The following is a 12802-nucleotide window of genomic DNA, read 5'->3' as shown; positions in this document are numbered from 1 at the left end:
AAAAAAAAAAAAAAGACTGAAAGATACTGGGGTACCAGGTCTAGGATCACAACTTACAGTGATTGGAATCCTCTTGAAATACATTATCTGGGATTTGTTTTAATGAGAGCATCTACTGGTGAGGAATGGAAAGTGGGGGCAGTTTCAGATGAAACTAGATTGGCCATATAATAATTGTTGAAGGTGGGTGTTGGGAAATGGAAGTATGTTCTACTGTTCTCTACTTTTTGTATGATTGAAGATTTCTATGATAAAAAGTATAAAAAAATAAGGGAAAAAAATCCTTTTGAATATCTTTATATTGGCCCCGTCTTCTGTTTAACCATTCAGAGTACCATTAGACTCCCTAAATAAATTATGAGATACTTTCTAATAAAAGAAAAGGTACCTGTGAGAATTAGTAGGCTAGAGTCAAGAACTGGATATTGGGAAGCTGTGGATTGATAAGGTAATTAGACAACAGTTCTTGTGGAAAGTTGGGAGTGGGGGGGGGACAGAGACACCCCAGAAGACTGGAAGAATAATTCATATAGCTTTGTCTTTTATGCTAGAAACCTTGGAGAATCGATTTAAATTAGAAGTCTGGCTGATTGTGAAAGCTGTGTCCTTTTTAAAGGCCTTCAACCAAAGGGAAGGGTGGGGAACACTGTAGAAAGCCTTGTTTAGCAGGAAGGTTAACCGTTCTGGGAGTTCGAGTAGGCAGAGGTACATAATTGTACACTCACATGACTAACCCCAGGTATGGAGAAGTTCTAAAACAGTCTTTCAGACCCAGAGGAAAACTAAAGGACAAATCAGAAAAACCAGCTAGAATCAGATTTATTAGAAATCTCCGAGATGAGTGTGAATTGAACAGAGTGTAACAGTTAAATACTCAGAAAATCTGTGAAGTATAGGTAATAAATTTAAGTGAGACCTAAAGGAGGGAGACATAATTGTCATTGCTGTGAGACTGTTACGGATCATTTAGCCGGAAGGAAGGTATACATGATTGCTTTCGTAAAAAACAAGTAAAATTGTCACAAGGCAAGATAACCATAGTGATTATGTCGTGTTTTCTGCTGAAAGTGTATTTTTACATGTGATTAATATTTAATAACCTTTAAAGATTATGGCAGAATTTCGCCATATCACATTTGTTTCTGCTCTAGGACTTATATTTGCTCTTCCTCATGCCCCTATCACTTTTCCCACATGCCCCACCTTCAAGAACCTGTCTTGGCCTATTCTCTTTTGTCATTCATTTCTCATTTCAAATGCCTCCCTCAGAGAAATCTTTCCTGGGCATCTTATATAAAATAAGATGCGCGGGGCGCCTGGGTGGCTCAGTTGGTTAAGCGACTGCCTTCGGATCGGGTCATGATCCTGGAGTCCCGGGATCGAGTCCCGCATCGGGCTCCCTGCTCAGCAGGGAGTCTGCTTCTCCCTCTGACCCTCTTCCCTCTTGTGCTATCTCTCATTCTCTCTCTCTCAAATAAATAAATAAAATCTTTTAAAAAAAATAAGATGCGGTTTTCTGTCATTTCTCTGTCATATTCTGTCATTGCTGCTGTCTTCATAGCAACACTGTCCAACATGTGTTCTGTTTTAATTTGTTAATTATCTTCCCTACGAGTATATGTGAGCTCCTCAAGAGCAGCTTTGTTTTCTCACTGCTAAATCCCTGGAATAATGTCCAACTCGTAGTAGACACTCACTATATGTTATTATTCATTGAATGAAGGAACAAATGAATGTATATGCTGACATTTTTATGTTTAAGAACAAACTGAAAAAACAGAAATTGCTTCTTTCATTTGGAATTCCAGTATAGTTAACCTACAGTGTCATATTAGTTTCAGGTGTTTAATATAGTGATTCAACAATTCCCAGTGCTCATCACAACAAATGCTCTCCTTAATCCCCATCTCCTGGTTCACCCATACCCCACCCACTTCCCCTCTGGTAACCATCAGTTTGTTCTCTATGGTTAAGATAAATTGCTTCTTGAATTTAATTATAACCAACCAGGGAGAACTGGTGAGTAATGTCTATGTGAAAAGAACCTTTAAAGAAAACAACCTTGTCATCAAAGAGTTTGTAATACATAAGTAAGAGAATTCTGGGTATAGATATTTATCCCAAGCTTTTTGTTTGTTTTTTTGTTCAAGATTCTATTTATTTATTTATTTAAAGATTTTATTTTTTTATTAGAAAGCACACACGATGGGGGAGAGGGGCAGGGGGAGAAGCAGACTCCCCGCTGAGCACAGGGAGCCTGACGCGGGGCTTGATCCCAGGATCCTGAGATCATGACCTGAGCTGAAGGCAGATGCTTAACCAGTTGAGCCACTCAGGTACTGATTTTATTTATTTAATTTTTAAATTAAGATTTTATTATTATTTTTTAAGATTTTATTTATTTATTTGTCAGAGAAAGAGCACAAGCAGGGGGAGCGACAGGCAGAGGGAGAAGCAGGCTCCCTGCTGAGTAAGAAGCCCAATATGGGACTGGACCCCAGGACCCTGGGATCATGACCTGAGTCGAAGGCAGACGCTTAACCGACTGACCCAGGCATCCCTAAGATTTTCTGTTAAGTAATCTCTACATCCAACGTGGGATCGAGACTCAAATGCTCTACCGACTGAGCCAGCCAGGCTCCCCGTCCTTAACTTTATGAAAACAGGCTTCAGAAACTTTAATGACATTAAATATAGCTTGAGCTCTTGAAAGGAAAGGCAGCACTTGATCTGTGAGTCAAATTGAAATTCTGAGTGAATAAATGAGAGAAAAGCCAGGGAACAATACAGGATGCTTTCTGATTAGTTAAAATTTTGATTGTTCTAAAATTGGGAGAAAGGCTATTTAGTCATGGACAGTAACAGAAAAGTAAAAATGAAAGCTTAAAGTCCCAACGCACCACAGGAAGGGCCTATTTGTGACAGTCAGAATGTCAAGAGAAGGCTTAGCCGCTGTTTGAGACAGAGGATGAATTCTTTTATTTATTTATTGTATTTTATTTTTGAGACAGAGGATGAATTCTTAACAGATGAAGGAAAATAGAATTATTTGACTATCTTTTCTGTCAAGGAGAATTCTTTTGAAAGTAGAAAAGGCAAAAAATAAGTTTTAGATTGGTTGAAGAGTTAAATATTTTTCAAAATAGAACAACCAGAAAGAGTGGGTGGCCTTGGACTGAGAGGAGCTGGCTTTGGACTGTGTCTCTACCATTTATTGGGTCCTTCAGACAAATCCAGCTAAAAAAATGGGAATATCTGCCTGGTACATAGTAGGTATTGAATATATGTTTGTTACATGAAGGTGCCTTATTCATAGAATTATGAGACTCAGATGAAATAATTCGTGTCTTGTAAATAACAACGGAAAGGGGGCGCCTGGGTGGCTCAGTCGTTAAGCGTCTGCCTTCTGCTCAGGTCATGTTCCCAGGGTCCTGGGATCGAGCCCCGCATCAGGCTCCCTGCTCAGTGGGAAGCCTGCTTCTCCCTCTCCCACTCCCCCTGCTTGTGTTCCCTCTCTCGCTGTCTCTCTCTCTCTCTCTCTCTGTCAAATAAATAAATAAATAAATCTTTGAAAAGAAAAATAAATAACAACGGAAAAATAATATTGATCTCTAACATTTATTTACCACTATATATCAACCAGTGCTCAAGATATTATATAATCTTATCAAGTTCCCACAGTAGCCCTTTAAAGATAGTACTGTTACTGTCCTCATTTGTAGATTAGGAACAGAAGCAAAGGAAACTTACTAAATGAAATTAAATAATTTCTTTGATATCACACTATAATAAATGTGTGGAGCCAGAATTTCCACTTTTGCCTGACAAGGGAACCCATGCTCTTAACTACCTACAAATGGTATATTGACAGAGGACATGAATTCAAATAGATTGAGCAAGAAGAAAACTGATTTTCATTGAGTCATCCTTATTGCCAGGACCCTTACAAATGTCATCTTATTTAATCCTCACAAAGTTATGTGATGAAGGTCATTTCCATATTTCCAAAAGAAAGATGTAACAAGGCTTGAAGTGGCTTAATAAATCTCCACAGTCAATCCCTAAAGTAAGAAGGAGCTGGAATTTGAACTCACATTTGTCTGACTGCAAATTCCGTATTTCCTACTATAGTATATGCTGCCTCTTTAGGGAGAAACCAAATTTAAAAGGGAGGGGGGTGGGGCGCCTGGGTGGCTCAGTCGATAAGGGTCTGCTTTTGGCTCAGGTCATGATCCCAGGGTCCTGGGACGAACCCTGCATCGGGCTCCCTGCTCCGCGGGAAGCCTGTTTCTTCCTCTCCCTCTGCCCCTCCCCCTGCTTGTGCTCGCGCGCGCTCTCTCTCTCTCTCTCTCTCTCACTGTGTCTCTCTCTGTCAAATAAATAAATAAAATCTTAAAAAAAGAGGAAGGAGGTCTCTAAAAAAATAAAAAAATAAAAGGGAAGGGGAACGTTTAACTTTGCAGATACTGTAAAAGTGCAAATTATGATTATTAAGATACTACTTGACCTGTTTGTCCTAAAGATGGTAATATCTGACATTCTGAAATATTTAGTGATGGTGGCAGTATAAAGTATTAAATGCAACTCGTTTGGGAACCACTGTGGCAGTAAGTATCAATAGTTAAATCTCATAATCTTTGAATCCTTAGGAAATAGTTCAAAAGAAAAGAAAAACTATGCATGTCTAGATTTTCAAAATAAGATCATCTGATAGAATGTCCTGAAACTGTCCTTTTTAACATTAAATCAGCTACTACTTCAGTGAGGATAGAAAAGGCATTCTTAGAGTTCCAAATGATTCTGAGCTGTGTAGAATGATTGGATGAGTCTGTCACATTTCTTCTGCAGTCATAGAATTTGCTAGGTATCACTTTTTCCCTGTCAGTTGTCAGATGATCAGTTTTCAAAAAGAAAGACTTCTCAACAGAAAGGAAATTGAATAGCAGTCAGAACTAAATCATTGGGTACAGCCTCTTTTCCCTGGCACCAGTATTCTTGATTACCAATGACCAATGAATTAATTTGGTTTTAGGTTTCAATCATTTCTATTTTATTTCGCTGCCATTTTTGCTTTTCCTTTTCTCTAGAAATGATAATTTTTGGTTATAGTTTTTCTTTGCCTCATCTTCTTTTTCACTGCCTAATCTAGGTACAAGTCATTTCGTGTTTTAGTTGGCTAGATCCATTTGTTTCCATGAATAGTTGATACCAGAAACATTGGTCTCATAACGAGTGCGGAGTGTCTGTGGTCTAGTTCATGGGTAGGTAGTTCCTCATGTGGTTGCTCACCTTTTTGGTATAGGAAGACTCTCTTGGGCATGCTCTGTGGGTCAAATGATTTTTCAGAGTTCTAATTATTATGGTAGAAGATCCTTTTGTACCAGCTGCCAGGATTGATACACTTTAAAAAAATAAACTTTTAGGTCCTTGGGATTTACAAAGTTTGTCTTTTTCTTTTCTTTCTTTTTTTTTTTTTAAGATTTTATTTATTTGAGAGAGGGCGAGCATGAGCAGGGGGAAGGGTAGAAGGAGAGGGAGAAGCAGACTCCCCGCTGAGTGGGGAGCCCAACTCGGGACTTGATCCAGGACCCTGAGATTATGACCTGAGCCGAAGGCAGATGCTTAACTGACTGAGCCACCCAGGCGCCCCCAAACTTTGTCTTTGAACATTTATTTTGGATCTGCGTTTTGTACTTAAGTTGCTTGTAGTTTCTGTTCTTACATGGTTAATAAGTGCTCTCCCTCTCTTCCATACTTAATATCTTAGTGGGTGATAAAATGCTCAGCTTTCAAGAAGAGGTTTGATCTTTAAAGTACAAAGATCTAGGAAAGTTAATGGTCTAGAATGGCATTTTCCATTTCATATTCTCTGGAATGCCAGTTCTGATGATGTTTTCTGGTGCAAACCAGATAATCTCTCTTAAATTGTCATGATTCATATATGTTGTTAAAGGTCTAAAAAGTCCTGTGGAAAAGAAAAGTGTTAAATTTTATTATCTCCCAAACTTACTTGATGATGGAACAACTTTAAAAAAAGCAGACAACTGGGACACCTGGGTGGCTCAGTCAGTTAAGTGTCTGCCTTTGGCTCAGGTCATGATCCCAGGGTCCTTGGATCAAGTCCCATATCGGGCTCCTTGCTCCGTGAGGAGTCTGCTTCCCTCTCCCTCTGCCTGCCACTCTGCCTATCTGTGCTCTCTCTCTCTCTCTCTCTCTGTCAAATAAATAAATAAATAAAATCTTTAAAAAAAAGCAAACAACCTTTGACACTCTCTATAGGACTCAAAAAATAATTGGGAAATAACATCCTTAGAGAAATTAGTTGAGAGGTCTGGGGACAACTCTGGAATGTTTCAAGCAGAATGAAGACTATGAGCTTTGTCCTGAGTCTAGTGCAGGGATGGGCAGACTTTTACTGAAGGCCAGATAATAAATATTTTCAGCCTTTTGGGCCATATGATCCCTGTCAAATCTATTCAGCTCTGCTATGAAAGCAGCCATAGACAATGCTGACATGAATGTTCTAATAAGACTTTACAGAAACAAGCTGCAGTCCTGTGGGGTGCTGCTCCCTAGTCTAGTGGGCAAGCCAAGGAGAGATGGAAAACATTTTATGTTCCTCTTATACCTGCTCCAAGTATTTACAGTGCTGGTTCATTCACTTTAAGCTGAAAGTATTGAAAGGGTTAGGATTCGTTGTATGGTTAATGCCTAATTCCTCAGATTATTCACATTTGTGTAAGGAATTAGGGAAATAATTTATCCTCAGGGTTTACATTTAGAAACTGTGTACCAAGAATTTTTTTGTGAATTTTTTTTAGGGTTTGGGGTTTTATGTGGGATTACTTTTGGTCTTCAGTTCATGTTCTGACACTTTGGAGGAGAGTTCGTGGTGTTTTGTCTTCTGTAAAATTTGTGTGGATAGCTAGGCAGTGTATATTTCATCTCGACCCAAATTATAATTCTGCTTTTATTAAAATATCTAACGTGTTGGTTAGAAGGAGTTACCGTGATAAAGTAGCAATGAAGTATGTTGTATGTATTCAGCATTTATGTATAAAACTATCAATAAAATTGAAAGTGTTTATTTTTCCTCCTGATAAATGCCACTTTGAGGACTTTATCATAAGGAGATAATCTGAAATTTAGCAAAAACTTTATTCTCAGATATGTTTATTAAAACATTATGTATAATACTAAAAAACTTAAGGATAGCTAAATATCCAACAAGGAGTGCTTATGTATTTTATACACTGCTAGGTGGAATTTTATGCAACAATTTAAAGTGGTATTTATTAAAAGTAATATTGACCTGCTGGATAAAAATATTATCACTTTTTAAAAAAACATTTATTTATTTATTTGAGAGAGAGAGAGCATGAGAGGGGAGAGCATCAGGGGGACAAGCAGACTCCCCGCTGAGCGGGGTCCTGATGCGGGAGTTGATCCTGGGACTCTGGGATCATGACCTGAGCTGAAGGCAGACGCTTAACCAACTGAGCCACCCAGGTGCCCCATCACTTTTAATATAGGAAATTTTAAAACAATAATTAAAACATGTTTATATATGTTCTTTATTTTTATATATTTGTGTGTGTGTGTGTGTGTGTGTGTGTGTGTGTGTGTGTATAAAAGCAATTACATAAATATGATGACAGCAGGTTTTTTTCCCCCCATGATGAGACTTTGGGAAATTTAAGTTTTTTCTTTTTCATATTTTCCAAATTTATTGTACTAAGCATTTTTTTTAATGAGGAGAAAATTTCTCTTTTTTTAAAGAGTAAACTGTATATAACTTTGATCTAATAGTAATTTCTTTAAAAAATTTATTCCAGAGAGTAGCAGATCGACTCTATGGTGTGTATAAAGTGCATGGGAATTATGGGCGAGTTTTCAGGTAAGCATTATATAAACTTTTAAAATAAATGATTAGCTCTAATTAGCTTTTTGCCTGAGAACTATAATTCTTGAAAATTTATGGGTCTGAAATGTAGTTTAGTTTTTACTTATTTGTTTTTTATGTTATGGCATAATTAATTACTTAATTTTTTATTCAAGCGTACTTAACATACAGTGTTACATTAGTTTCAGTTGTACAGTGTAATGATTCAACAATTCTATACATTTCTCAGTGCTAATCAAGATAAGTGTACTCTTAATCCCCTTCACCTATTTCACCCATTTCCCACTCCTCCCATGCCCCGTACCCCCTTTTGGCAACTACCAGTTTGTTCTTTGTATTTAAGAGTCTGGGTTTTTTTTGTCTGTCTCTTTTTTTTGTTTTGTTTCTTAAATTCCACATATGAGTGAAGTCATGTGGTATTTGTTTTCCTCTGTCTGACATATTTCACTTAATGTTATACTCTCTAGGTCCATTCATGTTGTTGCAAATGGCAAGATTTCATTCTTTTTTATTTTTTTTATAAAGACTTTTATTGATTATTTGACAGAGAGAGACACAGCGAGAGAGGGAACACAAGCAGGGGGAGTGGGAGAGGGAGAAGCAGGCTTCCCGCGGAGCAGGGAGCCTGATGCAGGGCTCGATCCCAGGACCCTGGGATCATGACCTGAGCTGAAGGCAGACACTTAACGACTGAGCCACCCAGGCGCCCCTCATTCTTTTTTATGGTTGAGTGATATTCCATTGTGTGTGTGTATACACACACAATGGATAAGGGATATGAGAGCTAGATATATATTTATATCCTTATATTTTTATATATCTAGTCACATCTTCTTTCTCCATTCACCTATGGATGGACAGTTGGGTTGCTTCCATGTCTTGGCTATTACACATAATGTTGCAACATACACAGGGGTGCATATATCTTTCCGAATTAGTGTTTTTGTTTTCTTTGGGTAAAGAAAATTTGGGTAAATTCCTAGTAGTGAAATTACTGGATCATATGGTAATACTGTTTTTAATTTTTTGAGGAACTTCAATACTGTTTTCCATAGTGGTTGCACCCCCACTGACAGTGCAGGAGGATTTCTTTTTCCCCGCATCCTCACCAACACTTGTTACCTCTTGTCGTTTTGATTCTAGCCATTTTGACAGATGTGAGGTAATACCTCATTGTGGTTTTGATTTGCATTTCCCTGATGATTAGTGATGTTGAGAATCTTTTCATGTGTCTGTTGTCCCATCTGTATTTCTTCTTTGGAAAAAATGTCTATTCGGGTCTTCTGCCTATTTTTAATTGGATTATTTGTGGGGTTTTGCTGTTAGTTTGTATAGGTTCTTTATATATTTTGGATATTAACCCCTTATCAGATATATCATTTGCAAATATCTTCTTTCATTCAGTAGGTTGTGTGTTCATTTTGTTGATTGTTTCCTTCCCTGTCCAAATGCTTTTTATTTTGGTATAGTCCCAATAGTTTATTTTAGCTTTTGTTTCTTCTACCTGAGGACACATATCTAGAAAAATGTTTCCTTTGGCTGATGTCAAAGAGGTTACTGCCTGTATTTTCTTCTAAGAGTTAATGGTTTCAGGTCTTGCATTTATGTCCTTAATCCATTTTGAGTTTATTTTTGTGGGTGGTAAAAAAAAGTGGTCCATTTTCATTCTTTTGCATGTAGCTGTCCAGTTTTCCTAGCACCATTTGTTGAAGATACTCTCTTTTTTTCATTGTATATTCTTGCCTCCTTTATTGTAGATTGACCGTATAAGTGTGTGTTTATATCTGGGCTTCTATTCTGTTCCATTGATCTGTGTATCTGTTTTTGTGCCAATACCATATTGTTTTGATTACTACAGCTTTGTAGTATATCTTGAAATCTGGGGCTGTGTTACCTGCAGCTTTGCTTTTCTTTCTTAAGATTGCTTTGGCTATTCGGGGTCTTTTGTGGTTCCATACAGATTTTAGGATTATTTGTTTTGGTTCCATGAAAACTGCTATTTGGTATTTTGATAGGGATTGCATTTAAATCTCTAGATTGCTTTAGGTAGTTTGGCACATTTTAACAATATTGGTTCTTTCAGTCCATGAATATGGAATGTCTTTTTATTTGTGTCCTCTTCAATTTCTTTCATTAATGTCTTATAGTTTTCAGAGATGACAGGTCTTTCACCTCCTTGGTATTTTATTATTTCTAGTGCAGTTATAAATGGTTCTTAATTTTTCTTTCTGCTGCATTATTAGTGTATAGAAATGTAGTAGTTTTCTGTATATCAGTTTTGTGTCCTGCAACTTTACTGAATTCATTTATCAGTTCTAGTAGTTTTATGTTGGAGTCCTTCGGGTTTTCTATATAGAGTATCATGTCATTTGCAAATAGCGAAAGTTTTACTTCTTCCTTACCAATTTGGATGACTTTTATTTCTTTTTCTTGTCTGCTTGGCTGTGGCTAGAACTTCCAGTCCTGTAACAGTGGTGAGAGTTGACATCCTTGTTCCTTTACTGATCTTAGAGGAAAATGTTTCAGTTTTTCAGCATTGAGTATATGTTAACTGTGGGTTTTTCACGTATGGCCTTTTATTAATGTTGAGGTATGTTCCTTCTAAACCCACTTTGTTGAAAGTTTTTATCAAGAATGGGTGTTATACTTCATCATATGCTTTTTCTGCATTTATGGAGATGTTTGTATGGTTTTTATTCTTTCTCTTGTTAATGTGATGTATCATGTTGATTGATTTGTGAATATCGAACCACCCTTGCATTGCTGGAATAAACCCCACTTGACTGTCGGAAAAGATCCTTTTAATGTATTTATTGTTCGATTTGGTTTGCTAATATTTTATTGAGAGTTTTTGCATTTATGTTCATCAGAGATATTGGTCTGTAGTTTTGTTTTGTTTTGTTTTGGTAGTATCTGTCTGGTTTTGGTATCAGGACAATGCTGGCCTCGTAGAATGAACTTGGAAGTTTTCCCTCTTCTGTTTTTTGGAATAGTTTGAGAATACATATTAGCTCTTTCTTAAATGTTTGGTAAAATTCACTTGTGCAGCCGTCTGATCCTGGACTTTTGTTTGTTGGCAGTTTTTTAAATTACTCTTTCATTTTCATAGCCAGTAATCAGTCTGTTCAAATTTTCTATTTCTTCCTGATTCAGTTTTGGAGGGCTCTGTTTCTAGGAATTTTACCCATTTCCTCTAGGCTGTTCAATTTGTTGGCATATATAATTTTTTCAAATGACTAGCTCCTAATGATATCAATATCAAAGAGTTTTGTTTTGAAATGATGTCCTATAATGGTAGTTTTCAAAGTTTTTGTTTTAAAGTATTTCTTTCAATAAAAAATAAGAAATCCAATATATTGAGCAGATAAAAATGTAATTACTCTGAAGCAGTGACCACTGCCCTTTACTTTGTTGGCAGAATGCCTAAGAAGATTCCATTAGAAATCACTGTTTTATGGAGTTAGTGATATTCTTTTTTTTCTTTCTTGGTGTTACTTTATAATTTCTTTTTTTTTTTTTAAAGATTTTATTTATTTATTTGAGAGAGAGAGAATGAGAGATAGAGAGCATGAGAGGGAAGAGGGTCAGAGGGAGAAGCAGACTCCCTGATCAGCAGGGAGCCCGATGTGGGACTCGATCCTGGGATTCCAGGATCATGACCTGAGCCGAAGGCAGTCGTTTAACCAGCTGAGCCACCCAGGCGCCCTACTTTATAATTTCTGAAGGATTTTGCAAGATGAGTTTTTCAGTCTTGGAGTAATTTTAGTGTTAATTAATTTAGAATATCTGCTTGTGTATAGTGCTTGCATATTGTGGTTATTTTTGAACCTTTTGTGATTTTTTTCTGTGTGTTATTTTGGTTGTGACATCTTAGAAGTTGTTATCCAAATCTTTTTATAAGAAAATGACCTTGCTAATTTAGTTCCATTATAAGTCCTTTTGATTGGATTAATTTAAAAATGATTCATTTTACATTTTTAAATAGGTAATAAAATCATATGGCACAAAATTCAATAGGAATAAATGCTTTTACAGTGAAATGTCTCCCTTCTCTGTTAACTATCCAGGTCTCCTTCTCTGAGACAGCTAATATGAGTTTTCTTGGTTTCTTATGTATCCCTCTAGTAAAATGTAACACTATAAATATATTAACATACAAATGCATGCATTTTTCCCTCTTTCTTTTTTGAACATGAAAAGGGAGCATGTTGTATACATTGCTATGTTGCCTTGTTTTACCTTGCTTTTTTTTTTACTTAAGAACTGCTCTCCAAGATAGATTGTTATCATTAAATGACTGTATTGAGTTTTATCAAGGAGGAGGAGGATCATAGTTTATTTAACCAATTTCTTCTTGTTAATGATTTCTAGTCTTCTGTTATTTCACTCACTGCTGCAATAAATATTCTTGTTCATGTCATTTCACATGTGTATGAGTATGTTTGTAGGAAAAAATTCTACAGGTTCTCCAAGTGTTGTTACTGACTCTTAAGGATAATTGCATTTGTAGTTTTGGTAGATATTGCCAAATTGCCCTACATAGAAGCTATTAACCTCTCACCAGCAAAGTACTAGTATCTGTTTTCTTACACCATTATTCAACAATATGTTAGTAAGCTTTTGTCTTTACCAGACTGATGATGAGGAATGGTTTCTCACTGTAGTTGTAATATGCATTTCTTTAATTATGAATGAAGTCCAACTTTTTTTCTTACAATTAACAGACTTTTTTTTTTCCTGTTTCATAATCTGTCTGTACATATCTGTTGCCCCTTTTTTTTCTATTGGGCTGATTAGTTTCTTTTTTTAAAACAAATTTTTGAGAGAGTGCGTGAGTGGGGGAAGGAGAAAGAGGGGGAGGGAGAGGGAGAAGAGGTGGGTTGATTGGTTTCTTGATTG

The 12802-nt window shown here is 36.6% G+C and overlaps 1 protein-coding gene across 3 annotated transcripts in view; it reads left to right on the top strand.

Annotated features, from left to right (window-relative positions):
• SNX4 (sorting nexin 4) overlaps positions 1-12802 on the top strand; it is a 69564-nt gene that overhangs the window by 32857 nt on the left and 23905 nt on the right. For all 3 annotated transcript variants that reach the window (XM_028091317.2, XM_028091316.2, XM_028091319.2), the window contains exon 8: positions 7836-7897. In XM_028091317.2, coding sequence (XP_027947118.1) covers positions 7836-7897 — 62 coding nt within the window. The remainder of the gene's footprint in view (positions 1-7835; positions 7898-12802) is intronic.

Source organism: Eumetopias jubatus, unplaced genomic scaffold, assembly GCF_037043125.1.
Source record: "Eumetopias jubatus isolate StellerSeaLion01/CBP00866 unplaced genomic scaffold, mEumJub1_p1.0 scaffold_1, whole genome shotgun sequence".
Lineage (NCBI taxonomy): Eukaryota > Metazoa > Chordata > Mammalia > Carnivora > Otariidae > Eumetopias > Eumetopias jubatus.
The sequence above is the reverse complement of the archived record's forward strand: the minus strand, read 5'-3'. Positions and strand labels throughout refer to the sequence as shown.